Source organism: Galleria mellonella, unplaced genomic scaffold (genome assembly GCF_026898425.1).
Source record: "Galleria mellonella isolate WM207_F2 unplaced genomic scaffold, CSIRO_AGI_GalMel_v1 utg223, whole genome shotgun sequence".
In the NCBI taxonomy this organism is placed as follows: Eukaryota; Metazoa; Arthropoda; class Insecta; order Lepidoptera; family Pyralidae; genus Galleria; species Galleria mellonella.
The window spans coordinates 4,149,131-4,177,034 of NW_026442042.1; the positions used below are offsets into that span (position 1 = coordinate 4,149,131).

The window sequence follows — 27,904 nt, forward strand, 5'->3', positions numbered from 1 at the left end:
AAATTATTAAATTAAAATATTAGGAGATAAGTTTAGAGAAGTGCCTCAGGATGGGCCGAATACGGTGGTTGGCTTTATTATAGTATTTTATATCTGAATATATCAAATCTGGTGTTTGATATATTCAGAGATAAATCACTACTGTAACAAGTGTTGGAATTGTATGAATTGGTGTGGCAACACTGGACATATAGATTATTGAAAATGGCTTGTTTGTACGTCTTGTTTACTGCTACAATAAAAGTATTAATAAAATAACACTATTTATCATTATAACAACTACCTTCAACTCTTTAATCTATTAATATTGCTGCATTATATAATTTCATGACCGTAAACTATAATTACTTTACGGTTTATGGGCATAAAGTTTAGATGAACCGTTAGGTTTAAACTCTATGATCGTGTACGAATGTTTGCGTGCTGTTTGAAGATATTTACTTATCTATCTTTCTATATATTCTGTAATTACGACGTGACATCGACAACAACTGATGACATCAGATTCCAGACAAATTATCTTTTTGAAGACTAGGCAGCATGGTCTCCGACCTTAGCCTGTTCCAAACGGAACAAACGTACTAAAAAAAAAAAATGATGACATCAGACGCTGACAATGACAATTCAATTTGTCAATGTATTTCACAATTTGTCGGGTTGATTGATTTCGTTTTATAGTTTTATTAATACTAAATGTTTTTAGAATAATTAGCACGTTCTTGGTGACTACCAAGCTTTAGTAAATATAAAATGGCTCAATGTGGTGACTTTATTAAAAGTCAATTTCCATTAATAGACGATGATCTCAAGAAATACGTTGAAGGTAAATGTTTTATAGGTTATTCCTTCTGATTTGTCGGAGCCCTTTTTCTTATTTACATCGTAACGTGTCAATATTGCAATAACTTTAAGTTAAAGACAAATTTTCTTTTAGATATTTTAGACAACAGCGCAGGAGAATTCGAAGACACGGAAGAAGTTTATGAAGCGGTTGGTGAAGTACTAGCTGGCATTTCAGAGAAATCTGAGGAAGCCATACGGTATGTTTTTTAACTTATTGTTTTACTAGCTTTTATTAGCAATTGCATCTCTTTGACCGGAATATGTTGGTTAACCAGAATAAGCCTGTCCTTCATCCTAATTTGTAAGTCTATGCCGATTTTCAAGTACCAAGAAGTAACAAATTCATTTTCACTTTTAGAGAGAGATATTTTATTTGCATCACTTACAGCACACAAGTAACATTTGATATTGGTACATACTTAAAAAAACAAATATATAAAAAAAGTACATAAGCAAAAAATTTATTAATAAATAAATAATTAACAATTAATTAATAAAATAAATAATTAATCTTTACTCCTTATAAAAGTAGTTCAATCTTTCCCCCTTTAGAGTTGGTAAAAATAAATAATACTGTAATCATTTCTTTTTGTGTCTGTTTTTATGTATTTAATTATATCTACAGAGAGATATGTGAGCAGCTATTACATATGCTGCAACCAGATAAGACTGTAAATAATGGACCAAGGAAAGTACTAGATGCTCCAATCCACTTAGCATCTATGACAACAACCACAAATGACACTGATGCCCTTAAAAGTATATGGTTACAAACGAGAGATGATAATTTGGTATGACATCTTTTAAGATATGTTCTTAATTTATTTGTTGTAGAAAGTGCTTACTAATGTTTATTTTGCTTTTAGAAAGTTGATGCAAAGAAACTAGAGAAGGCAGAAGCTAAGCTGCAACAAAAACAGCAGAGGCAGAAAGAGTCAAAAGTGACGTCTGCCGCACCAGTGCTACAAACTGCTACTGCTTCACAGGTCACATCAAAGAAGGATAATAAATTGGAAGCAAAAGGCACTAATAGGACACAGGATATTAGGATAGAAAACTTTGACATTGCATATGGAGATAGGTAAGTCTACCCACATTTTACAAAAATATAAAAAATGTTATATGTAAAAAATTGTTGAAATATATAAGATTAATTTTACTTATTTTCAGGGTGTTACTACAAGGTGCAGATCTTGTTTTAGCATTTGGGCGTCGTTATGGTCTAGTTGGGCGAAACGGCCTTGGTAAGACCACTCTCCTTAGAATGATATCAGCAAAACAGTTAAAAATACCATCACATATATCCATACTTCATGTAGAGCAGGAGGTAGTTGGAGATGATACAGTAGCATTACAGAGTGTTCTAGAATGTGACACAGTTAGAGAAAATTTGTTGAAACGAGAAAAAGAGATTACAGTTGCAATTAACAATGGGTGAGTATCATATTTTTCTTATAGTATTTTTCTTTAGTTAAAATTTTTCAGTATTTTGTATTTTAATACAATATTGAATAGAATTGTTATTGTAATGATTTGATACAAATATTGTATTATTTTTCTTTTCCTCTATTACTTTCTGGTAGTCTAAGTGGATAATTTTAACCTTTCTAAATCCCAGCATAAAATAGGTCATCCCTTCCTTTCCTGTGGGTGTTGTAAGAGGCAATTAAGGGGACTTAATGGTAGAGGGACAGGCAGCTCCATCCCTCTTAAAATATCTCTGAAAGCCTAACTGTGATTGCCAATCCACCTGCCAAGTGTCGCAACTACTGGCAAAACTCCCATTATAGGGAAGGCTTATGTCCAGCTGTGGACAATTAATGTCTGAAATTTTTTTATAAACTAGGCAATTGGTTTAGAGTGTCTTTTTTAGTTGTTTGTGTATTTAAATTGGAATTTTTAACAATTATATTAACTTAATAAATTGTTGTTAGGTCAGCAGATTCAAATCTGTCAGCGGAATTGACTGAGTTGTATGCACAATTAGAGAATATAGAGGCAGACAAGGCACCTGCTCGAGCATCCATCATTCTGAGCGGTCTTGGTTTCACACCAGAGATGCAGAGCCGTGCCACTAAGACTTTCTCAGGAGGATGGCGGATGAGGCTTGCACTTGCTAGAGCTTTATTTTCTAAGTAAGTAAACATTAACTATACATACTCTGTTTTTAGGATGTCTTTGCTTATTTTAATTGAAAATTACTTATTTATTTACTCTTAATTGCACCACTGTTAATACAAAGTAATACTTATAAAGTATAATTATCTCTAAAGCAATCTCTTTCAGACAACCTTTTGGATAGAGGAGAAAAGCAAAAAGACGGTATCTATTTGAATTACTAGTTTTCTTATAAAAAAATAATATCACATATTAATACTCTTTATTTTTATTTTATTAATGATAATATAAAATATTTTTTGGATGTCATTAAAACTACAAAATAATGAATATATAATTTCTGTTTTCCTCATTACTGAGGGGCCATCACCACATGAAGATATCACTTTCGTCACCAATGCTCTCTACCCATGCGGTTTTCATACAACTGTATACATTTTTGGGTATACTTCATTCGGCAGGTTTCTTTTATTTATTTATTTATTTTATACAAAACTCCACAGCTCTTAAAAACACAACTTACATACTATGTATCTTATGAATACAACCAATAACGGATTTTATTTATACAAAAGAAAATTATAATTCCAAAGCAAGGTAGGTAAGTTAGAGTGGGTGTATGCAAGTAATATAAATGCATGTATGAAAGAAACCATGTATAATAAAAATTGTCCATAAAGTCAGGTTAATTAATATATAAAATAATTAAAATCCATGTTGCTACAGTTCAGATATGGACAGCAGATAATAAGATTTCATGGTAACCAATTGTAAAGAGGTATAAATGTATGAGTAGGTAAGATAGTGTGATAAAAATACATGTAAATATATTCTTGTTGATCTTTCTCAACCCCTTTTCTTCTTCTTTCACATGACCAATAATAATGAGCTTCTTTAAGTTATCTCTCTCACGTGTGATCATATGTCCAAAGCAATGTATTATATTCAATATTTTTTTATTTTCAGACCAGACTTGTTACTACTGGATGAACCGACGAACATGTTGGATATAAAAGCTATTATTTGGTTAGAAAACTACCTACAAAACTGGCCAACGACCCTTCTTGTTGTTTCTCACGATCGGAACTTTTTAGATACTGTACCTACAGATATATTGCATTTACACTCACAAAGGATAGACACGTATAGGTAAGGAACAGTGGTATGATGATTTCTATTGTTTATTTTTTTTGGTGAATTGGTAATGGAGAAAAAATCAATGTATGTCCATTCCTTTCTCATCTTCAGAATAGATTAAAATGACAGCAAACACAAATTATAGGGGTCCTAGCAATTGACTAGTCATTTACTTAGGAGCATAATTTTTACAGGGGTAATTATGATCAATTCCATAAGACGAAGACTGAGAAGCACAAAAATCAACAGCGAGAATATGAAGCTCAGCAACAGCACCGGGCGCATACGCAGGAGTTTATCGACCGCTTCCGTTACAACGCAAACAGGGCTTCCTCAGTACAGAGCAAGATTAAGATGCTTGACAAACTGTAAGTATTTTTTTTATTACATAGTTATAACATGATTATACATAAGATAGTTGATCTGTATTATAATATAAACTGTGTAAACATATATATGTTATAGTGTGGACATTTTTTATAATTTATAATTATGTAAGCATTATTAAGGTTTTTCTCACATAAGTGGTACATAAGGAAGCAAAATTCGCGACATTGTTTCGTACTACGTGCATTATTTTTTTTATTATACAACTTATTTATTATTATTTTTGTTATAGATCTCTATAACAAAAATAATGACTCTAACAGAATACTTATTAATATTTACAGTCCAGAACTGAAACCAGTGGAGAAAGAAATAGAAGTAGTACTCCGGTTTCCTGAAACTGAGCCTCTCTCACCTCCTATATTACAACTTAATGAAGTTGGATTCTACTACTCTAAGGATAAAGTTATATTCACAAATGTTAACTTGGGCGCCACACTTGAATCTAGGATATGTATTGTGAGTATAAAAAAATATATTAAGTTACACTATATTACAGAAGTAGCCAAACTTTATATATGAGATTGAGGTCCACTTCTATTAAATTTTTTCATCTAGTTGATTTTAGTTTTTACTCATCTACCAAAAGATAAACACCATATAATATTTTAATATATAGGGTAGTGTTAGATTCATTTTCATTATAAAAGTGCTATCTACAAGGTACACGACAATGGTGTAAAACAAATATATTAGCTTTAATTGCTTATAACTTGCAAAATTTAACAGTGCGTTTTTTTTATTTTTCACTTTCATTTGTTATTTTAATTAATGTAGATTTCCTATATTGTCTTCCTGGTCGGGATCTTGGCATCCCCTGTTATATTATTATAATAATAACATATAATTCAAATGATTGTACTGTAAATTTAAACCAGATGGGTTTGGTATTTATATCTTTAAATGGCAACAGGTGAACGGTTCACCTAACTCAAAATAGTTACCATCGCCTGTAGAGAAGAAAGGCATTGTTTTACTAACAATCCCTTAATTGGTCTAATAGCCCCATAATCAACAGTATCAGGCCAACCTCCACGTGGTTCCCGTTGGAAACCATCATGAGTAATTCTTATCGAATCTGTCATGATGAGCCAACTTATCTGCATTCGATTTCACCTATGTCATCATTTCACACTGGTGCCTGCCAGCGTAAATAGGTTATTATTCCATTTTTACCCATTAAAAAACTTATGGATATAGACTTGAATGACACCATGAAATGGTAACCCCGCCTGCGCTAACGGTATATTATTATTCAATAATGAAAATGTTTGAGCAGATTATAAAAGTATGTGTTCTTGTTCTCTGGAGCGAGTGGCAAAGGAATCCATCGGTACATATATTTTCGTTACTGCTTGCATGTGAAATAATAAGACGCTGGACTTTGCTGTCTTGTTTATCTCGTGCATGCGATAGCTATAGTATTTATAGATAGACATGTTTTTGACAATTGTCTAGAGGGGCTAATTTCCTTGTATACACATTACCCACACTATTATAATTTGTATGTACACATATAACCATAAGAAACGTTTCTGTGAATTGTAAATCAGATGTCATTGTTCTCTATCTATATCTCAGTAGTAAAACTGAATTATTATAATATTATTACGTTAATTTTATAGGTGGGTGATAATGGTGCTGGCAAGACGACTCTACTAAAAATAATTATGGGAATACTTTCGCCTACGAGTGGAATTAGGAGTGTGCACAGAGGACTTAAGTTCGGCTACTTCTCACAGCATCACGTAGACCAACTGGAGATGAATGTCAATTCAGTTGAATTACTGCAGAAGAGTTATCCAGGTATGTACAAATATTCTATCCAAGTCTTAGAGATTGCTTCATTTTAATAGTAGAAACATTATTTTATAACTACTCAAGATGTTGATCTCATTTATATTCTCATTTTTATATTATGGACAGCACAGACGTGTAGCTATTACAGAGAAATATGTATGAAGATTTTGTTTTTCAGTTGATAAGTCAATTCATAAATAATACATGATTTTAAACATTAAATAGTATTTCGATCGAATGACTTCACTTGTCTATATTTTAATGGTATATTTTTCGGAGAATCTAACCATGTCTTCTTATTGACTAGAGACATATCTCATAAGACACTCGTTTATTTATTAATTACAAATTATTATAGAAATATAATGATATACATGATCATATTCTAATAATTTTCTGTGAATGAAAAAAGTTTGCGAGCGGGATTTGAACCTGTATTTTTATGATGTAAACAGCAGAATGCAGTAGTAACATGTATACGTATTTGCAATAGAAAATATTCAATTTAGTGAAACAACACATGTTTTGTAAAAGACTATCACAGAACAAATAAATAAAAAATACACGTATTAAAAAAAACTCAGTGTTCATCAACCAGTATTGAAACTCCAACATACCTTATTACTTGTTTACTTTATTTCATACTGTATAATTATGTTAAAGTAAATACTGTAATAGACATGTGCATTATTATTGTATTGTATTTAATGTTTTTTTATATACGATATAATGCAACATGTTGGTGTTCCTATAAATAAATAAATAAACATTTTTTATTTATTGACGGACGCAGTTCAAAATATTGCTTTGTCCAAAAAAGGGAAAAAATTAATAACTAACTTCTTAAGTACTAAAGCTAATGTATTTTGATCTTTGTACCAATAAAATTTATGTAATTAAATTATAATCTAATGATTTATAGGTAAATCAATAGAAGAATATAGAAGACAATTGGGCAGTTTTGGCGTCAGTGGTGACCTTGCTCTACAAACGATCGCCAGTCTTTCCGGAGGACAAAAGTCGCGGGTTGCTTTTGCCAGGATGTGCATGGGCAACCCCAATTTCTTGGTTCTTGATGAGCCGACCAATCACTTGGATATAGAGACCATTGAAGCTTTGGGAAAAGCGATAAATAAATATACGGTACGTGTCTGCACATAATAACTTTAAAAACAATTGAAAACAGAAATGTCCCTAAAATAGGAGTAGGAATGCTACAATAATAGGAGTCTCATTAAAAAAAAAAATGCGTAATAAAATGCTGCGAGTGTGTAATCCCTAAAGGCATAGTCCCATAAAGTTTATCTGTACTTAGAATATTTCGTGATTAATCTTTTGACTGTTCGGCTATATAGCATTTGACATTTCTTTAGTGCTTGAGCCAAAACGCTGCTTTTATTGTACTTGATTTTATTTTCAATCTATTTAAAAAAAAGGAGGTCAATTGGTTTGTATTTTTTTTATCCTTGTTATCTCATAACTCCGTCAATACTAAACCGTTTTGGAAAATTCTTTTATTATCTGATGTAATGATATATAAAATAAAGTAGGATGCGACTCAAGTCGCATACTGAGCACGCCATTAAAGTATACGTCAAAAATACTATTTATTGTCCCAGCAAGGAGACAGATCGTAGTATATATAAAGACAAAAAAAAATCTGTAAGAATATACTTATCTTATCATATCTATAAATAAATATATTTAATACTTTATTGTACACATTAATTATACATAAAAATATGGTAGAGGTAAGCAAATGTACGAAGGCCAGCTTAACTACGCTGTCACAGATATTATTTTTTACAAATCTATCTTTTTTAACGCGCCACCTACCTACTTATGCTTTAATCCTTTCTACCCAAAGGTTGTCTGGAAGAGATTGCTTCTCTCTCTATACGTATTGAAAATTGTTTTAACAAAACATGTTATGTTGGTGCAATAAAGTGTTAAATAAAAAAAAAAAATAACTATAATGGAGGTCTCTCTCAGCAAACCCAAAGTAGACAAGAGCATTAATTTCAGTGGATAGAGCTCATTTACAGAAATTTTATCAAAATTTCCTCAATACTTTAGTTTTTAGATGAAAATAACTGGTTTTATCACAATTGAAGTTCATTTTTTTATGGGACATAATCATTAATATAGTATTTCTAATTATGATATATAAATAATAATTTTGACTGGGGTAGTTTAAAGGTTAACATTAACATACCTTATTAAACAGATTTATAAGGATACATTTCTTTTAAAACAGATTTAAAAGGACTGATATTTTTTTAACACTTAGAGTGACAAATAAGCTTATGGCCCATCTGATGGAAAGTGGTAACTCTCATATATAGATTGAGCAGTACCATGGACATCAAATCACAGTATAATCTATACTGTCATTTCAATGGCATCCCTAATGCGTAACTATACCTGATGACCAAGTTATTATACCTCCATACTCTATAAGTTCATTGCTATATCCCACCCTTGAAATCCTTACTTACTATTATAAATGTGAATGTGATTTTGTTTGTATCTCTTAGAGCCTCAATTGCTTAACCAATCACTATGAAATTTATACACATAGTATATGTAGATAGATATAGAGTACTTTTTATCCCCGTCAGTGAACATAGATAGATAGATACTCTTTAATCTCATTTTCATCTTTACATATTCTGTTCACATAAAAGAAGTCGTGGGTAAAAGCTAATCATACAAACATGTTCTTAGGTATAATTTTTGGTATAGTATTTGTCGTATAATAAAAATATTGTTACAGGGCGGTGTAATATTGGTATCCCACGACGAACGGCTAATACGAATGGTGTGCAAGGAACTATGGATCTGCGGAAATGGATCAGTTACCAGTATAGAAGGTGGATTCGATGAGTATCGCAAGATAGTCGAAAAGGAACTCGATGCGCAGAACAAGTAGATAAATCTTACATCGATAACGTAAACATTCGAAAGTATTCCATGCATGTGTATGGACATAATCGAAACTAAATTGAGATCATCGTTTTGTGTATTAAAAAAAATATTGGTTATGTTCCATTAAAATTGCATACCTGGATTGCTTTCTTGTTTACTTAAAGGAATGTGACTAATAATTATTTATATCGTCATACTCGTAGAATACTGACGGATCTTTATATGTAATATTTGTCAGATCCGTCAGTATTCTACGACTATGACGATATTAGTTTTACTCATGTATTTAATTTCAGAGTTGCTCTGCTAGTTTGTGACTCGATTGAACTCATAGTCATGAACAACAGGCTGTTACGAATAGACTGTGTTACCAGTAAACTAAATCCGCATTGTTATGTCACAGCCCCTCGGGTTCGATTTCTGGATTTGTCTTTTGGACAATGATGGGGTATCAATGTATACTGTACCATGCATGCATACATCTAACTGATCGAGCATGTATGTAGTAAATAACAACTCACTGATATGACAGTGTTAATCACAAGAACAGCCTCGTCATGAACAATGGTTATGTTGAGTCGTGAAATTAGTCAAGCGACTCCAGAAATAATTACATGAGTAAAGTTAATATAAATAGTTATAATCCAATATGATCCACGATAAATTGTTATTCTATAATATTAATTATCTGTGTAAAAAGTAAACCTATACAATATTGTAATATAGCTGTAGTGTTTTATTTATTATTTCATACTATTTATACATATAATTTTATTATAAACGACGATTATCGTTAAAGGATAAATGAAATACTTATTGTAATTTTAATGCAAATTTTTATTTATACCTTCAACCTTCCTCTGTCTGCATTAAATAGTTATAGCATACAATTCCATACAAAACCTTGAGTACTCGTAAATATTCATGGCAATAAAAAAATATAATTAACTTAAAAATGATATTTACAAATTAAAATTCAAATATATAATATACAATTAACGTAGTGACTAAAATAGTAACAGAATTGAGTTAAAGTTTTAAACTCAGTCGATTGAAAATGCCAAATCCAATTCAAATGCAGTAGGTATCCGGTGCTCAATGGAAGTTATATTGAGAGAACAGTTTGTATTTTAAATGCATAAATTTTCTTAACAAAAGAGGAATGTACTTTATCGGAGGGAGGTAAAACATAATAAATAAAATTGGATGTTTGGACTATTTGAATGTGTACATACATAGGAATTATGCGGTATATGTATATCAACTATACCAAATTATTATGGCAATTTATAATTGTGAATATATTAGTTACAAATTAAAAAGTAACGCTAGCAGATCACAAATACTTCTAAACTAAATTACTTATGTCCAGTTGGCAAAGACAAATGGCGGTTGAATCACTCAGCTCTTACTAATAAGCAAGAGGGGGTCGAATAATTAAAAAAAATTATTGATGCTTCTTGCGCCTTGTTTTAGTTTTGTCGGCGTTTCTCAATACTTCCGCGTAGGAAAGTTCTAATTTTCTCAATTTATGTATCTCCTGCGAGGCCGTGCTCTGTTTGATATCCCAGGAGTCCGTCTCAGGGTTCCAGCCTTGATATATTTTACCGGTTCTACCGCTTACGCTGGGCGTGGGCGAGTTTATATTCCTATTGTAGAATTGCATTGTGGATCCGTTCCATTCACTTTCAGTTGCTTTCACAAGGGGGCTCACTTCGATCGGCCTATAATCTCGTCGTTTTTTGCTTGATGATTTCTGGTAAGTGATTTTTGGTGGAGACGGGAACACTGGAGAGTCTGCTCCTTGACGATCCTGGCTATGTTTGCGATTGCGATGTCTGGACTTCTTTCTAGTGGCCGCAATGTACTCCAGAGGTTGACGCACCAACGGTGTCAATACACGTTCTTTCTCCTGTTTCTTTTCTTTCTCCTTTTCCACTTCTTTTTCTTTGATATCTTCGAGCGTACTTTGTTCTACGATTGGTTTTATTTCTAATTTGTCTTGTTTGTTATTATTTTTGACAATGTCTGGTTTTGTGACTGGTTCTGTAATAGGCTTCTCTTCTTTGTCTTCTTTCAGTGTTGGTGTTTCTGGAGCGGTAATATCAGATACTGGAATCGATTGTTCAGACATGACAGACGACAAGACACTTTGGGTATCGTCAGTAAAGTTACCAGGTGGCTCTTCCGTCGCTGGTGTAACGGGTGGTACCTTCCCAGCTGTTGTATCATCAAGGAGTGGCAGTTGCTCGCCCTCATCCTTATTCTCTGCAGCTTTCTTTAGGATCGTGAAGATTTCTTTGAAAAGTTCACGATATTCCGGTCTATTACGGAAACGGCTGTCCATTGGGCTGACATCATCGTAGATGCTGAATCTATAGTCTTCGCCATCAGCAATAGTGCAGAGAAAAGAGCCTGGACGTTCGCGTTCCGTTTGTGTTGCTTTGTTGCTTGTTTCATCCGAAAACCCGGAGCTGGATGTTTCTGCTTCCGAGAAATCGGGTGTTTGTATAATTTTTTTGCGAGATGTCGTTTCAACTTTTTTCTGTTGTTTATTGTCTTTTTGTGCTTCTTCACCATGTCCACTTTCTTCATCAGTATCTTTGACATTGAATTGGCTATATTCTCCAGAAGTCTGTAGTTCGTCTTGTAGTGACAGTGACCCAGATTGAGTATGCACATTAGGTAATGTATTCTGTTTGTTCTTCCTTATATTTTTTACTTGTGACAGCTGAACTTCCAACAGAGCTTCATACTTCTGAACAAGCTCTCTATATGGATTATCATGGCCGTCTTCCTTATTGGCCCATATGCCTTGGAGTAACTTTTCCTTAGCATTCTGTAAATTATGCAAGCACAAATAATTAAGAACAAGAGATATATCAAAATTAGGTTGTATATCCTACATTATTTGCAATTACATGATTCATGACTAGTGAAATGTTGGTTATTTCTATGATCATTAGAATCTTGTTAAAACAAGATTATTAATTTGAATTTATATGAAATGGAGGCAACAATTATAAAAAGTAATGACAGTTAAGCTTGTTGACTGAAATCGATGATTTGTTCAACCTTAAATAGATATTTTTTGAGAGTCAAAGACGTGTAACAAAATGGCTAAAATATTAGTCAAAAATACACCCATTACTCCACAATTACACAAATTGTATTACATAATATACCAATATTTAAGATAGCTGATTAACCGTCACTCTGCATATTAAATATAGGTTATTACACATATACATTCAGCTGATACCCATATATCATTAAATGTTAGTATATTTATTGTTACACAAAAATCGTTATTAATTTAATATTTGTTAGAATATAGTTATTGATACCAAACACCTTGATAGCGGTTCATATCAGCTGTCAAAATCCTTACCCATATGAAATGTTCAGCACGATATAAATGATTCAACAATGACCTTCACCACTGTACCGGTTAGCGTGCACTGTTGCACTTATTCTAATAATGTGTCAGTAATGGACGTACCTTCGACTACATTCGATATATCCAAAGAAAACTACTGCAAATGCGCTTCATAATGCATATGCAAAGCGTGATCAACAACATCAGGGGCAGTTGTAAAAGCTTTGTCGCCTAGAAACGAGCGAAATATTCACATGAGATTTGATGGAAATCCTATGCCATTGTATTATTTATAATTGGCACGGTAATCTCGCTGCGAGGATGTGAGTGGGGGATGTTTTAATAAAACAAGTAGATCCCCATACATGCGTAATAAGAATTCTAAATGTTTCATTATGGCTTCAAGTATTAGTATAGCAAGTGTTAGTAATGTTAACCATGTTGCATAAATGCGAAATTGTGTGTTAATGTCATTATTAGCTTTCTTTAAAATTATACAAGTAGTGGAATATCTAGACATTGTTAGGAAGAACTAAAATTATTTGTACATAAAAGAGAAAGAAGCTTACAGCGAAGATAGTTATTATATCAACAGAACAATGCATGCTGCATGAGCATTGGTGTGGAGGAACTTACGTCAAATTTGACAAGTTTGTTCGTAACGATGTCGTCCCTGGGGCTGTCTTGACCAGATGGAGTGAGGACCAGTGAGCTGATAGCACTTCTGTCATCGTCGTCGCCGTCGAGCATAGAAGACATGTCATCGCGCTCAACACCTCTTAGGCATTTGATGCAGAGCTGGCCTTGTCTGAAAAAATAATCATATGTCCAATTTATTAGTGTGCATTTTCGTGATACATATCTATCTATGTAATTGTGTGGTTCTTCTAATTTTGTGACTGCCTAGGTAAGTCCTACTATTACAGCGCTGACCTTGGAATAGAGCCAGAAGAATGGTGGACCTAGGCTGTAGATGGCAAGAGGCGCCAAAAAGCAAAATATTGAAAAACAATTTACAGCACAAAATAAAATGATACGGCCTTTTGAGAGGCGCGGAAGTAGAGTTCATTTTTTAAATTTAGGAATTATTTTTTATTTATTTAACATAAAACTTGGCTTTATGTTAAATTTATGTTGAATAACAATTTCGCTTTACCCTGATCAAGGACTAGGACCGGCGCTGTACTGTATTTCGATCTAAAGAATAAAGTAGTTAGTAAAATCATTGATGCATAATAGTCTTCCAAGAGTTACTATTTAACTTGCCATTCTCCACAAAATATATAAAGGGCTTTGAAGCGACATTGCGGTTGAAAAGTTTTTTATTGTACTTATTATAGGTACAATAAAAAAATCCATTTCAACAGTATTTAGTTGAATATCTTGTAGCTTTTATGGAGAATAGACGAACATTATTCTTTTTTTTTATACAACATTAGAATGGCAAACAAGCTGACGGTCCACCTGATGGAAAGTAGTAACCGTCGCTTATAGACATGAGCAGTACCATGGACATAACAGAGTATACTGTTTCGCCCATGATACCCCCCATGCGTTGCCATTCCTGAGGACTCAGGTGTTATTCCTCTGTAATCAATAAATTCACGCCACATCCCACCCTTCAAACCGAAACACAGCCATGCAAACACAGCTGCTTCACGGTACAACATACAATAGGAATGTCTATATTCCTATTGTATGTTTACGAGACTTATACTATTATAGATTTATACTACTATTAGAGAGTTATACTATTTTTAAGAAGCCATTATTATTTAGTTCTAAACAGTGTTTTGTTTAGAATGCATTATCATATAAAAATTGCTGTAAACATACCTGACTTCTTCTAATATGGAGAACTCTTCTTGCATCGACTTGGGTTCATCTTCTCTTTGATGCCAATTCCTCAGCTGATCTTGCAATCTATTGTTTTCTTGAACCATAGACGCCAACTGCTCTTCAAGTTCTGTTACTCTTCTTTGCTCTTGGGCGAAAGAGACTTTGCTTTCTCTAAGTTCATCGCTTAGCCTAAGTAAATCCTCGTCCTCTTTAGTCAGTTCTGGGAGAGGTGTTATTGTCTTCAGCGGCGTACTGGTCACTTCAACTTTCTTGGAATTGGGCGTGACTGGTTCCCGTTTTTGTTCACTGTCTTTGGGTTTCTCATAGCTTTCTGTTTTTCGCTCTGCCCTTCGCCGGGCTATTTCTAATTGGACATTGAGGTCATCGATAATCTTCTGAAGATCTTCACATTTACTCTCCAAAGTTTCAATATTGGCGCATAAACTGAAATATGTAAATAAAAATTGTTAATAATATTGCTTAATAAAATTCTCATTTTTTAATGTTTTTATTTAGGATATATTTTACAAGTTATTAATTGATAATGATAACTATTGAAATAAACCGATTATAGAGTATCATTCCATTCTTTGTTTGAAATTATACGTAAATCAACATACATTATTATGGTTATCATAATATATATGGGAAAAGTCAATAAAGAAAAACGGGAATTCTAAAAGTAATATAATGATAAACCACAATTATATATTGGTGAAAAAATATTAGTGATTATGTAAACTCACGATTTAATGTGTTTCTTGTCAGCTGCATGATCGACGGCTAGCCTGTGATTCGCGCGCTCCAAATCTTGGATGCTCACTTCCAGCTGCTCATAAATTCTCAGTCTTGAGTCGTTTACTTCGCGCAACGCGACAGTTTGTTTTGTCAGGTACTGAAATAAAAAATAGTAATTTAAGCACCTAGCGGTATGAAATATATTTTACGATCTATACTCATATTTATCAAATATATATTAAAAATTTCATAAAAACCGGTCGATCCTTTCGGAGTTCGACCATAAACATTGTGACGAGATTTTTATATGTATATAATATATATTTGTTTAAGTTATCTTTCATGAGCTCAGTGGTTTTAGGTTGTGCCTTCAGAGTTCATTACTTGGTTTATAACAAAGCACATCCTAACTTGAGTATTAAGCGACTTGTGTGATTGTATAACTAGCACTTTTTATTATTTTATTTGGAATAAATTCAGAATTAGGATGTTTTTGACTCTTGTAAAATTTTATCTCTGATAGGAGGTATAACCGTTAAATGTCGAAATACTCCTGATCACCAATTAAACCTCAGCCTTGTTTTTGATATTATTATTATTTTATTAATCATTTTACAATATAGAGATGTTCGACATATTGGTCGCATTGTACATACCTTATTTTAGGTAGGAAGGGATTGTTAGTAATGAGATTTAACAGGACAATTGCTAGCAATATGCCTTAACAAGTCGACTTCCACGCAGTTCTCCCTGAAAACCATGGTGGTTAATTTTTGATGAATTCACCATGATGGGCCAATTGATCTGCTTCATCTTCACCTATCATTCCTCACTGATGCCCCACCAGCGTATACCGAGAGCGCAGGCGGTGTTACCATTCCATTTTCATCCATTAAAAATAAATACCCTATTTTAAACAATTCATCATATTTTAGTATGGTATCTACTTTTGTAAATAAGGCCAACTTATTAAATATTTTGCAAAAAAAAGCACGGTAATAATCATGATGATATTTATTCATATTTACCTCGATTTCTTGTGTTTGATCTTCGATAACATTCTGATGCTGACGTAGCGCTGTTTCGAGTTCCTTGTTCCTTTCTAATAGAGTTTTCCCGAGTTCCGCTGCTAGCTGCAAATCTGTAATAAAGACAATAAAAAATTGCTTTATAATGGATTCCCTATATTATAGCAAATGACATTATAGTGAATAATACCATCATACTCGTAATATATTGGAGGCCTAAATCGAGAATATGCCTTGGCATGACGTTGCATTGAGGTGGCCGCTTGCGACAACCACAGATGAAGCACGGATGTAATTGACCATTGCACGCAATACAACCAACGTGTAGGTATAATACTTGTAACTCGAGTGTTCGTAACAGCAATAACTCGTCACATTGCTGGTTTATTACGACTTCTGTCACACGCAAGTGGAACACGAGAAGCATAGTATAAATGTATTGCGATAACACCGTGAAAGGCGAAAACTCGGTAAGTAACCTTGTTGATTGGAGAACAAAACGCCAAAATTGTTTAGTTTATTGAGGTCATTGAGTGTGTGCATACGTTATGTATATATTAATTAAATGAAAGTTATTGAAACCCAAATTTTACTTGGCTGTGTGTATTGAATTGAAACATGTGTAGGTACAGATGACGGTTACTACCTACTTTCTATGAGATGGGCCATCAGTTTCTTAGTTATTAAGTTTAAAAAAATATATAATAGCTTTAAACAATAAATATTAGTTAAGAAATTAATAATATTGTTTTATGATAATAAAAAAAAGTTGTAATCACAAACCGTAAATAAATTCCGCGTCCATTCTTTAAATATTACAATTGAATTAATTGTTGTAGGTTGCACAAATGTCTAGGTTTTACCGAGACAAATTTCTGACTATTTGCACTTCAATTTTGGATACAAAATCATTTTTATTCGAATAACATAATTTTTTATAAACAAATGTATATTTTTTAGACATTGCATTACTTTTTTTATATACTGAAATATTTTATACAAACACTAGCGATATTAAACCGAGCTGTGCAAGCAAGACGTAAACAACGACTATCCTTGCCAGCGTTTCGGTTAAGGCCACATTTGTTTCATACTCTACTACCGAGTGTTTTGAAACATTTTGTAAGATTTATTATCCAATATTCACTTTCGTAGCAAAAATATTTAGTTTTAAAATTAATTTTTTCAGTAGGTACCTACTTGCTTACTAAGTATTAACACACGCATTCATTGTATATATTATCAACCAGTTATATATAAAAACCTCAAGATTTATATTTTAATGCAAAAATATACTTAATTAAAACGGTGTCAGTTTAAAATTTAAAAATAAGTAGATAAGTAGTTGTTGTAGAAAAAGACGTGAGGAAAATTAATACTATTGTAAATATTAAATTCTGTGTCTAGACGTTATATTTATATATTTTGTAAAAAAATTTTAGCATGTTTAATCATAAATGTTACTGGCTGGATAAAAATGAGTATATAATTAATTTGGCCAGCTTTTGTTGATATCCATTGTAATGTAATCGCAAATCAAAACTAAGTGGTTACAAGGCAGTAACAGATTTAAATTTTGTCTCATTACAATCGATTAGGTGTGTAAATTTAACAGTAGTATTCTGTTTATAATCTAGATAGATATATACATAAAGACGCCAAATACCTAGAGAGTGTTTTTATTATACTTTATTTTAATATCACTTAATGAAAAGATAATAAAATTATGTTGAAAATATTACAGAAATTCTCTCCAGATAAAATTAGAGACAAATAGAAACAATCAACTAATTGATATTTGATTTGTATTAGTAGGTAGTTATTGGATATCAGCAAACTTTCATAGTCGAGTCAAATACTTACTCGTTTACATTTATATTATCTTCTATTGAAACAGACTATATCTGTGCTGTAATGACGCCAAATAATAGGAAAAAGTTATAATAATGATGATAATCCTATATACCAGAGGGAGACTTTGTACAAAAGTCGTTTGCTTGGGTACCTCTGTCCCATTCGTGTTTCAATCGTGAAGCAGTTGTGTTTGCATAGTTGTGTTTCGGTTTAAAGGGTGGTATATGGCGTGAATTTACAGGGTACAGAGGAATAACACCTGAGTCCTCAGGAATGGCAACGCATGGGGGGTATCATGGGCGAAACAGTATACTCTGTTATGTCCATGGTACTGCTCATGTCTATAGGCGACGGTTACCACTTTCCATCAGGTGGACCGTCAGCTTGTTTGCCATTCTAAGTTGTATAAAAAAAATTTATGTTTTATAGTAAAACCACACAGTACCCGATATCGAGTGCATTTAATGGTCGAATTAATTATTCGTTTGTTTACTTTTCTATTAAATTCTATTGGAATTGACTATAATTTACGATAGCACGGCAAGTTATTTTTATGTGTATGTACCTATTGTAAAGTCCGTTATCATTTTTATCATTGTTCGTAGTTCAACAATATCTATGGTGCGATTTGTTTACGATTTTATCTGTTGATTAGGTATAATTAATTACAAAATATTGATTCTAAATAGGTTTATAGATAAGAACAATTTATTTCTACAGTTTGTCACTCTCTAGTTTAGTGTCATTTCTCAATAAACGAGTGAGAGAAACCATGAACATGAACAGAGTTTGCTACGTTACTAGAATATGTCAATATGTGATAGTTTTCCAAGCAAGCAATAAAACTATAGTACTAAACCATTAAAGCAAATCTTTAGAATAGAACTAAATAGTAAAATTAAATCTTCACATAGTTTTCTATAGTATTTCAATGACTGTACCTATTGCTGTATTAGATACAGCTTATAAATAAATAACTATGTAAGAGGTATAAATTACGGCAAATTTCTTTTATGAAAACTTAAAGTAAAACCGAAGCTAATCGATTTATCTATCATTTTTTGTTTATATATCCGTTATGTCAATAGCCGGTTCCATTAGGTGAAAGCGTGATAGTTAATATATTAAGATATCTAGTGCTCTCTGAAATTAGCTGACATATTGATGCAAAATACAGGTGTAAGATGTGCACACGTAATGGATGTAAATACATCATCATATCAGCCCTTAACTGTTCACTGCTAAACGTAAGTCTCCCCCTTGGGGGGTTTCGCCAGTAGTTGCTACGCTTGGCAGGCGGATTGGCAACCGCAGTTAGGCTTTAGAGATGTTTTAAGAGGGACGCTACTGCCCATCCCTCACCGTACCTTAGTCGCCTCTTACAACACCCACGGGAAAGGAAGGGGTGGCCTCTTCTATGCCAGGACCACACAGTCAAATAAATACATACCTATAGAATATTATAATAATATGTAAATTCCTACTTTCTTATATATTACGTATGTATACATATTATATGTAGTTATGATTATCTCTTATCATAATATTTGATAATTATTTAATAATATTTCTATATTGTGTGATAAGGAATAATGTAAATATGAAATATTGATAGGTATGTATGGCACAAACTCATCTTTTCTTTTCGGGCGAATTGAGAGCACAAATCTCTATTCTTACCAAGAACTTAGTGCTAGATTTAGAATTAGATATATACCTACATTTACAACTTATACGACTATATATACCTTCCTATACGACTTTAGTAGAGTACACAAATTCGAGATTTGGAATGTCTTTTTAATAACCAGCAATTTTGTCTATTTTAAACTTTCTGCCTTTTTTTATTCTCCTGAGGTGGCAAACTAGAATACGGCCCACCTGATACTAAGCGGTTACCTGCCTATGAACGCCTGCCATACTATAGATATTACGCGCGCGTTGCCGACCCTGAAGAAACCTCTTTACCCTCCTTCTGAAGATCCTCATGCTATGGTCTCTTGAAAAAACCTCGGCAGGGAGCTCATTCCATAACTTGAGTGTTTGTGGAAGAAAACATTACTGAAACCGTGTTGTACGCGACCATTTAGGTTCTAGGGTATGAGGGCGAACTCCCTGTCGATGGCGAGCCGTATGATGGTAGAAAGTGGCCGTGGGTCTTATTTATTTTAATCTTACAAATTCTGGTATTGAATCAGCTATAATTATATAAGTTTTTACAGAAACCATAAAGTAAGAATTGCTTTAAGATCCAACTATAATAACAAAAGCAGACAAAACTTTCTAGCACAATGATGCTTAGATCGCGGATGATTCATTCTCGCTACAAGAGAAATGATCCTATCTGCATACATCACGAAATGTAATTACAAAGGAGTTATTTTCTCATTATAAATGTGAGAATTCGCTATCACTATTAGATATCTACGTACTTACAATGCAAACCGCCTGATAAAAAAATTACATCTTCAGTCCAGTATACACATAGAAAAGGTAAACGACTAAAAATAAGTTGCGTTTGCAATAATATGTAACATTTGTTTAACAAATAAACAAAAAAGGACAAGGAAAACCAAAGTATTTATTAAGGATAAGAAGCAATAAAAAAAGACCATCAAGTAATTACTACTTAAGGCAAATTATTATAGGAATTTGTCTTAAGTAATAACACATGCTCAAGCATCTAAAATGGCGCCAAATTTATCAATAGCTGACCAACCTGATCTTAATTGATTCTATAATAATTATGTATACAATTAAAAATTACATACGTTATAGCAAATCAGTTTGAAACTTTCGTGGAACACAAAATTTTCATTTAAATTTATTTCTTTAGAATTAGCTACAGTATTACAATTGACATCACATTCGCTATCATGAAAGCTTTATAATTAAATAGTTAATTTAAAATTGATGTTTAAAATGGGATGATAGTAATCGATTAATTTCGAACTTTGTCCTCTTTATAGAACTTATTTCGCTCGCATAATAGCTAACATTTTTTATTGATTTTCTGAGGTTTGTATTGTTGTATAACTTGTTGCTTGTCAATAAACTGCTCCTGTTAGTATTATGACATAATCCAAGTAGACTACGAATATAATATTAACTGAATTTATAATTGTTCTAGAATTCTAGATGATACATCAGTACTGACAGATAAGAGAAATATATCGATGTCTTAATACACACACTTAATTTGAACTACGTGTTTAACTAGTTAAAAATACAGGTATGAATACAAAAGAATTCAAATATTCCATTAATTGGGACAATGTATCTATTATACTTTAAATTACTGTAATAGGTTAACAAATGCAACCTTTATTTTTCTGTATGTAAAGCAATAGCTCGTTAATCTATTTTTGTATACAAGTGGGAAACTAAAGTCTAAATAATTAATTCATATTCTTTACTATTATAGTCTTTGTATTTCTTATCTTAATATCATCCAGCTCGTAACCCTATTTGGGGGTCAGTGTAATGCTTTTCTCTTCCGTTCATTTCTATTTTCCATTTATTAATTTCGCAGTATTAATTCTCTATATGATTTTATCAAATACAAAATGTATTTAGTTTTTTTGTCGACTTAATGCTATATGCATTAAAAATTAAAGAATATTTATATTACTAATACAATGTCACAATTTTTTTGTCTATAAAATTGATAGAGATTAGTTCTTCCTCTACTCTTGTGGTCATCAACATTCATAATTAATACTTTCCATAAAATATTTTCCTCGTCCTTGCATTTCACGTATCACATACGATATAAGTAAATTAAAAAGTAATCATTTGTCAATACAAAATGACTCTACTTTAAAAATTCTTTTATTACGACACACGCACCTCAATATTCGTATCTTAGCTATATGCAATCATCGTTTGTTACCGTTATTTATTTTCCATATACGTAATATGTCATAGTTTAACCATATCATGGTTTATCTGTTATTTATGATGCCCTTTCAAATTAAAGTCTCTATACGGTCACACAAGTTCCCTTAGGTCTTTTCTAGGTTCAGCATAAAATGTTTATAGATTTAAATGCAATTAGATTTATATTAAAATGTTTTTGAAAATAATTATTAATATCTAAAATGTCTCAAGAATAGGTATTAATGTATGTTTTATTATAAATACACATTCATCTTACTAAATGATGAATGTGTATGATGTTTTTTTTATACATTATAGGGTAACTAAATGATTATTATTTATGAAAAAAAAATTTAATATATGGATATGTCATACAGATCATACAGTATTCATCAATCAATCAATCAATTAACATTATATTACCTTTTTAATGTATTTGTACTGCATTTAATAAAGTGCTATGCTATAACAAGCTATAAGACTGGATATCGATACAAAATTTTAACAAATCGTACAATTTGTTGCAGGTCTATTTTGCATTATATATTTTATATAGGTAGGTCATAAGTATATACTAGTTAGATAAACTGTCCATTTTACCATGATTGTTATTAAATACGATACAAAGGTCAAAATTTATTTACTTATTTTCACTTATCTATGTAACTATAAACTGACCTGTCGATAAAGTAAGGCACATTGTATATTTTGAATTGAAATGATATAAAAATATACCAGTATATAATATATAGTACAGGAACATGTTTCTATTATTTCAACTAGAATCGGTGGAGCGTAGCACCATCAAACTAGTCTGTAATTACATAACGTATGTTGATTATATAGTCCCTATGATTATTTTAAAAAAATGTGCATATATTACACATATCTATAACAGCAATTGCTTTTGCCCACTTGAATGTTGTATTTAAGAATAATTAAGAAAAATTAAAAAGGGACTTTCTATTTTTGTAAATGTTGATTTAACGCGATTAATCTTTATTATTTTAACTACCATCCAAATCACATTAGAGAGATGTGAATGAGGACTGTGTATGATCTCAACAAGATCCAGAGGGAGACTTTGTACAAAAGTCGTTTGATTGGGTACCTCTGTCCCATTCGTGTTTTAACCGTAAAGCAGTTGTGTTTTCATGGTTGTGTTTCGGTTTGAAGGATGGGATATGGCGTGAACTTACAGGGTATAACACTAGAGGAATAACACATGAGTCCTCAGGAATGACAACGCATGGGGGGTATCATGGGCAAAACGGTATACTCTGTTATGTCCATGGTACTGCTCATGTCTATAGGCGACGGTTACCACTTTCCATCAGGTGGACCGTCAGCTCGTTTGCCATTCTAAGTTGTATAAAAAAAAGATCCTTAATCACATCCCGCTTCAGATCGTACACTTATCAGTCTTATAAAAAATCAGCAGTACTAATTGTAGTTTCCTATAAATAACTATTATAACCTATTAATAACTAAACATATAATTCGCCGTGTAGTTCTTGCATAGAATAGGCCACCTCTTCCTTTTCCGTGGATGTCGTAATAGGCGACTAATGGAACTTAATTGTCGAGGGATGGGCAGTAGCGTACCTCTTCAAACATCCCCGGTTGCCATCTCGCCTGCCAATCGTGGCAACTACTGGCAAAACCCCCAAATAGAGGGAGGCCTATGTTTAGCAGTGGAAAATTAACGGCTAACATGATATGGTATGGCATAATAAAAACACGAAACTTGATGATGTACACAGTCAATTAAAGTTGCTATTGCAGGCCTACACTTGCTTGAAGTTAGTTGTAAAAACATGGGCAGTATCATTATATTGACTCGAGCAAGAGGTAACAATAAGGAGGTCCTCTATAATACTATAGCTGTAGCTACAGTTCACAGTCCATGGTTAACCGTTTTTTCTGAGTCATATACCTATGTAAGACTGTAAATTGTTTCACAGTAATCAAACAACTTTAATCGGTAACAATATTTTTTCCGTAGAACATAAGTCAAATAAAAGTAACAGAAAATTTATTGATGAGGTTAGCCACGTATGTAATAATAATAAAGAAAAATTAAATACAATAAAATGTCAGAAAATTAGAATTTAAAATTTTGAGCAAATTGAATGGAAAACAAATAATAAAAAAAAACCATAAAACCAAATTGATATCATCTGTTAACTGTTCATTGCTAAACATAGGTCTTCCCCTATTGGGGGGGTTTTGCTAGTAATTGCTACGCTTGGCAGGAGAGTTGGCAAACGCAGTTAGAGTTTAGTGATGCTTTAAAAGGGACGCTGCTGCCTATCCCTCGACCATTAATTTCTATTAGTTACCTCTAACGATACTCACGGGAAAGGAAGGGGTGGCCCATTCTATGCCGGGATTACACGCATGTGGTTAAATAGATCATGGTAACATTAAATCGGTAATTGATATTAAGAGCTTTAGAGAAATTATAATTATAATAAAGAAATTATGACTTATACAGTAAAGATAGATAAGCGAGCTATCTTTATTTTGTTAGAGCTATGCTGAACTTTGTTTTCATTTCGTTATCTAAATTATTAAGATTATGAAAAGTACATATTAAATAATACATAACGCATTTGTAACGACCCATCATTAACTACTAGCATTTAAATTAATGTTTGTTTTTCGGTATTGTTTATTTTTTGTTGAAAGATCTTGCGATTATTACACTTACTACAATTTTAAATACCTACCTAAGTTTTGAAAATAACTGGAGTTATTACCTGATATAGATAGAGATAACTTCATTTATTTATCTGAAGCATTCAAGTATGATTAAACTGAGTAATAAAAAAGGTTTATCTTCTGTACTTAATTAAGTTGATTGAATAGGGAAAAATAAACATTTATATAAAAGAACTGCACGATCGAAAATTAGTTAACATGACAGGCACAAATGGAAAAGTATCTACCATGAAATGAATGTGTAACTATATTGTCACAATATCAATAAACTTTTTTAAAGAAATATAAATTTTAACTATCCACAAGTTAAACTAGTGTTGAGACACATAGAAACACTTTTAATATTATGAGCACAAGCGTGTTAATTCAAGAATATAAAATTTTGAAGAGCGTAACGTAAAGCTAACAATTTTATGGTACAATATTTCATTTCATTTTGTGCATTACGAATCGTTTCGTGAGCGAAACGTCTGGCACTGCAATGCCTCTCACACAGCCTTGCGAAACTAACCTTCTGTACCTTGCAGGCACTCCAATTCCACGGTGTAGTCCCAAAGGTCCAAAGAATTCAGTCCATTTAATTCCCACGAGTTAAAGGAATCGCACTGTTCCTGTTCGTCGCTCATTTTCCATAATATATCACGCGCGGGAAACAGAAATATAAAGGTCACTAACGAGTCCGGCGTCGTCTACGTGTCTGTGGTTGGATGCATTATTTCTTTTTTGTTGTTGTAGTGAACAGTCAACTGCTGCGAGACGCGCCCGCTCCGACGGCGAAATACGTACTGAATTGGTACTGAGTCAGACTGAATCGTCAAACCGTTCAGCAATTAAGCGCGCCGTCGCCTGTCCAGTCCAATCTAATTTCAATCTCATTTCTTTCGATTATTCACCGATAGCAGATGGTATTAACAAACGTTATCTTTCTGCAAATGTAACACGTAATTGGACAAAAAATCTAATATAAGCAAGCCACGGAGAAAGTGTTCCGAGTCATATGCCAGTGGCAATCAATCAAGATGCTTCGGTATGGTGTTTGCGTGGTCAAAGTCGTAGGAAGAAAGTAGCGAATTTTATCCCCTCTACGTTTCTCACGGTGTGCAGTTACTAATAATATTGCTAAAGGTGAAAATGATTATCCATCATAAACTTAGGATATGATGTAGATATTAGAACCATACTGAACGCAATGGCGTTAACATAATAACATAATGATGTTATCTTAAAAAATGCATTAGACGCACTAGGTATTTTCCAGTTGAGTTTTGTTGCTTTATCAATTTGTTGTTTACATATAATTTTAATTATTTTTCTGTACTTATTTATCTACAAATTAATTTCGTACACCATTTTCAATTCTTTTATATCATTATCATCATAATATTGTTTTGTGAAACTAATAAGACAATATTATAATATTATAAATTCTCAAAAATAACGAATGAGATTGTTTTTTTGGTGTAGAAGCACATCGTCATTATATTGTTTTTTAATCTGTCATTGTTACCTTGTATTGTTTATTATCATTACTATTAACATCCTATTAACGATTGTAATATTATGTGTATTGAAAGTTATACTTTTATTCGGTAAATATAAAAAAAAATATAGCTTTAAGAATATAAGAAAATTTGTTATAATCTGAAATTCAATGATAGTTAAGTATTAATGAATCTGAAACTACTACAGCCTGTGCAGCAATTGTAAAAGAGAATAATATTCCTTTACATTTTATTTGCTAACTCTATAGTTATTTGTTCTCTTTTAATTACCTACCAAATTTGCTGGGCCGACAGCTACATAAATATTTCTGTAGAGCATATATATGTGGTAACTAATTAAACTCATAATCATTAATGATTTTTTTACCATTATAACACAATAACTGGTGTAAAACGATAATGTTAATTATATTTTATAACAGTGCAATTATCGTATCAAATTTGGTAGGCCATTAGCTATTTATATAATTCTATATAGAGCATCTACGGTATTACCTATTTATCTAAGGTCAGCTATTAGTTTTATAATCACTATCAGATTCAGATTGTAGGATACTTAGAAAATTGCTATATCTTATATATATATAAAACTTTTTGGTAGTTTCATTACATTTACTATTAATTTAATGAGAAGTAAATTGCATTATTGTTACTCTTAATACACATGCTACGAACCCGTAAGGGGTACGTAGACTTTAAAAAGTCCTGGTTTAGGTTTTTTTTTTCATAAATATTATGTAATTGTTTATAAAAATAACTAATTTCTATCAGTTACTACATAATAGTACAAGATCTGCTTAGTTTCGGACTAGATGGCGCTATTAATTGATTCTCGCCGTCATGGTTTTTTTAGTAAAGGAATCAATGAACTACCTATGAGATGGCAAAAGTGCATAGATAACAACGGTGCATACTTTGATTAATTAAATATATTTTACAAAAAAATTTTCTTTATATTCCTCCCGTACAAAACGTCAATTTTATATGTAAGGACCTAATAATACATAGCGCCATCTAGTCACAAAGTCATTATGTCTCGTGATATTATTATTATGGTATACAGTTTCGTATAAAGATGGATATCTATAGAAATTTACGTCAGGTAAATATCTACAATAAAAAAGCGTTACAATAGTCTGGATGCGTCAGATGCGGCCTGTTCGTATCGGTTGATCGGTTCACGATTCGTCGCGATTATCCGACCGAGAAAAATAGATGCCCTCCACACGCAATCAAGGTGTTGTCCTAAAATAAACTTTATTACGTTAAGAAAAAGTATGGATTTAAATAACACAGTTATATAGATTATATTATACTGGTTTTATTCTGATTTCCGTTACATAAACCATTGATTGCATTATGCATATTCTAAATGAATAAACATTTTATAAAAAAAAAAAATTAAACACAGCGATGGTAGGTTTTTTACTTATTTGTTATTTAAAAATAAGTAAGCTATTTAACTTCTTTGTTAAAAATATATCTTAAATTATAGTAAGTATTGTGGTAAATGAGTAGATAAAGACTGTACCTAAAATAATGGCAACTTCTGTGATGCTGTATTACTAGACATGGTACATACACATTACAGAGATGGTACATACATATATAAAGAAGTTTTTTTTTTTGGGATTGAAACAGTGATATCATTTAGAACCCTGTTCTTTGTTTTTTTTAAGAGTTTAACTCCCAAATTGTTAAAAAAAATATTTGGGAAAAAATATTAGACAGTCTCCTCTCATTTAATA

The 27,904-nt window shown here is 32.1% G+C and overlaps 2 protein-coding genes across 4 annotated transcripts in view; one reads left to right on the top strand and one right to left on the bottom strand.

Moving 5' to 3' along the window:
• Positions 1 to 621: 621 nt before the first annotated feature.
• On the top strand, positions 622 to 10,406 carry LOC113517513 (ATP-binding cassette sub-family F member 3). Its single transcript, XM_026902202.3, has 12 exons — positions 622 to 823; positions 935 to 1,040; positions 1,469 to 1,634; positions 1,710 to 1,924; positions 2,014 to 2,277; positions 2,778 to 2,978; positions 3,928 to 4,110; positions 4,293 to 4,466; positions 4,770 to 4,944; positions 6,111 to 6,291; positions 7,208 to 7,428; positions 9,062 to 10,406. The coding sequence occupies exons 1-12, from the start codon at positions 751 to 753 to the stop codon at positions 9,215 to 9,217; spliced, it is 2,115 nt and encodes a 704-aa protein (XP_026758003.1). The 5' UTR covers positions 622 to 750; the 3' UTR covers positions 9,218 to 10,406.
• A 13-nt stretch (positions 10,407 to 10,419) lies between these two features.
• LOC113517215 (cerebellar degeneration-related protein 2-like) overlaps positions 10,420 to 27,904 on the bottom strand; it is a 90,456-nt gene continuing 72,971 nt past the window's right edge. For 2 of the 3 annotated variants that reach the window (XM_026901810.3, XM_026901809.3), the window contains exons 2-6: positions 16,198 to 16,310; positions 15,178 to 15,326; positions 14,429 to 14,875; positions 13,229 to 13,400; positions 10,420 to 12,052 (exon numbers count right to left, since the gene is read on the bottom strand). In XM_026901810.3, coding sequence (XP_026757611.2) covers positions 10,661 to 12,052; positions 13,229 to 13,400; positions 14,429 to 14,875; positions 15,178 to 15,326; positions 16,198 to 16,310 — 2,273 coding nt within the window. In that variant the 3' untranslated portion in view covers positions 10,420 to 10,660. Of the gene's footprint in view, positions 12,053 to 13,228; positions 13,401 to 14,428; positions 14,876 to 15,177; positions 15,327 to 16,197; positions 16,311 to 25,165; positions 25,449 to 27,904 lie in introns of those variants that run through there. The other variant, XM_026901808.3, reaches the window with a different exon arrangement.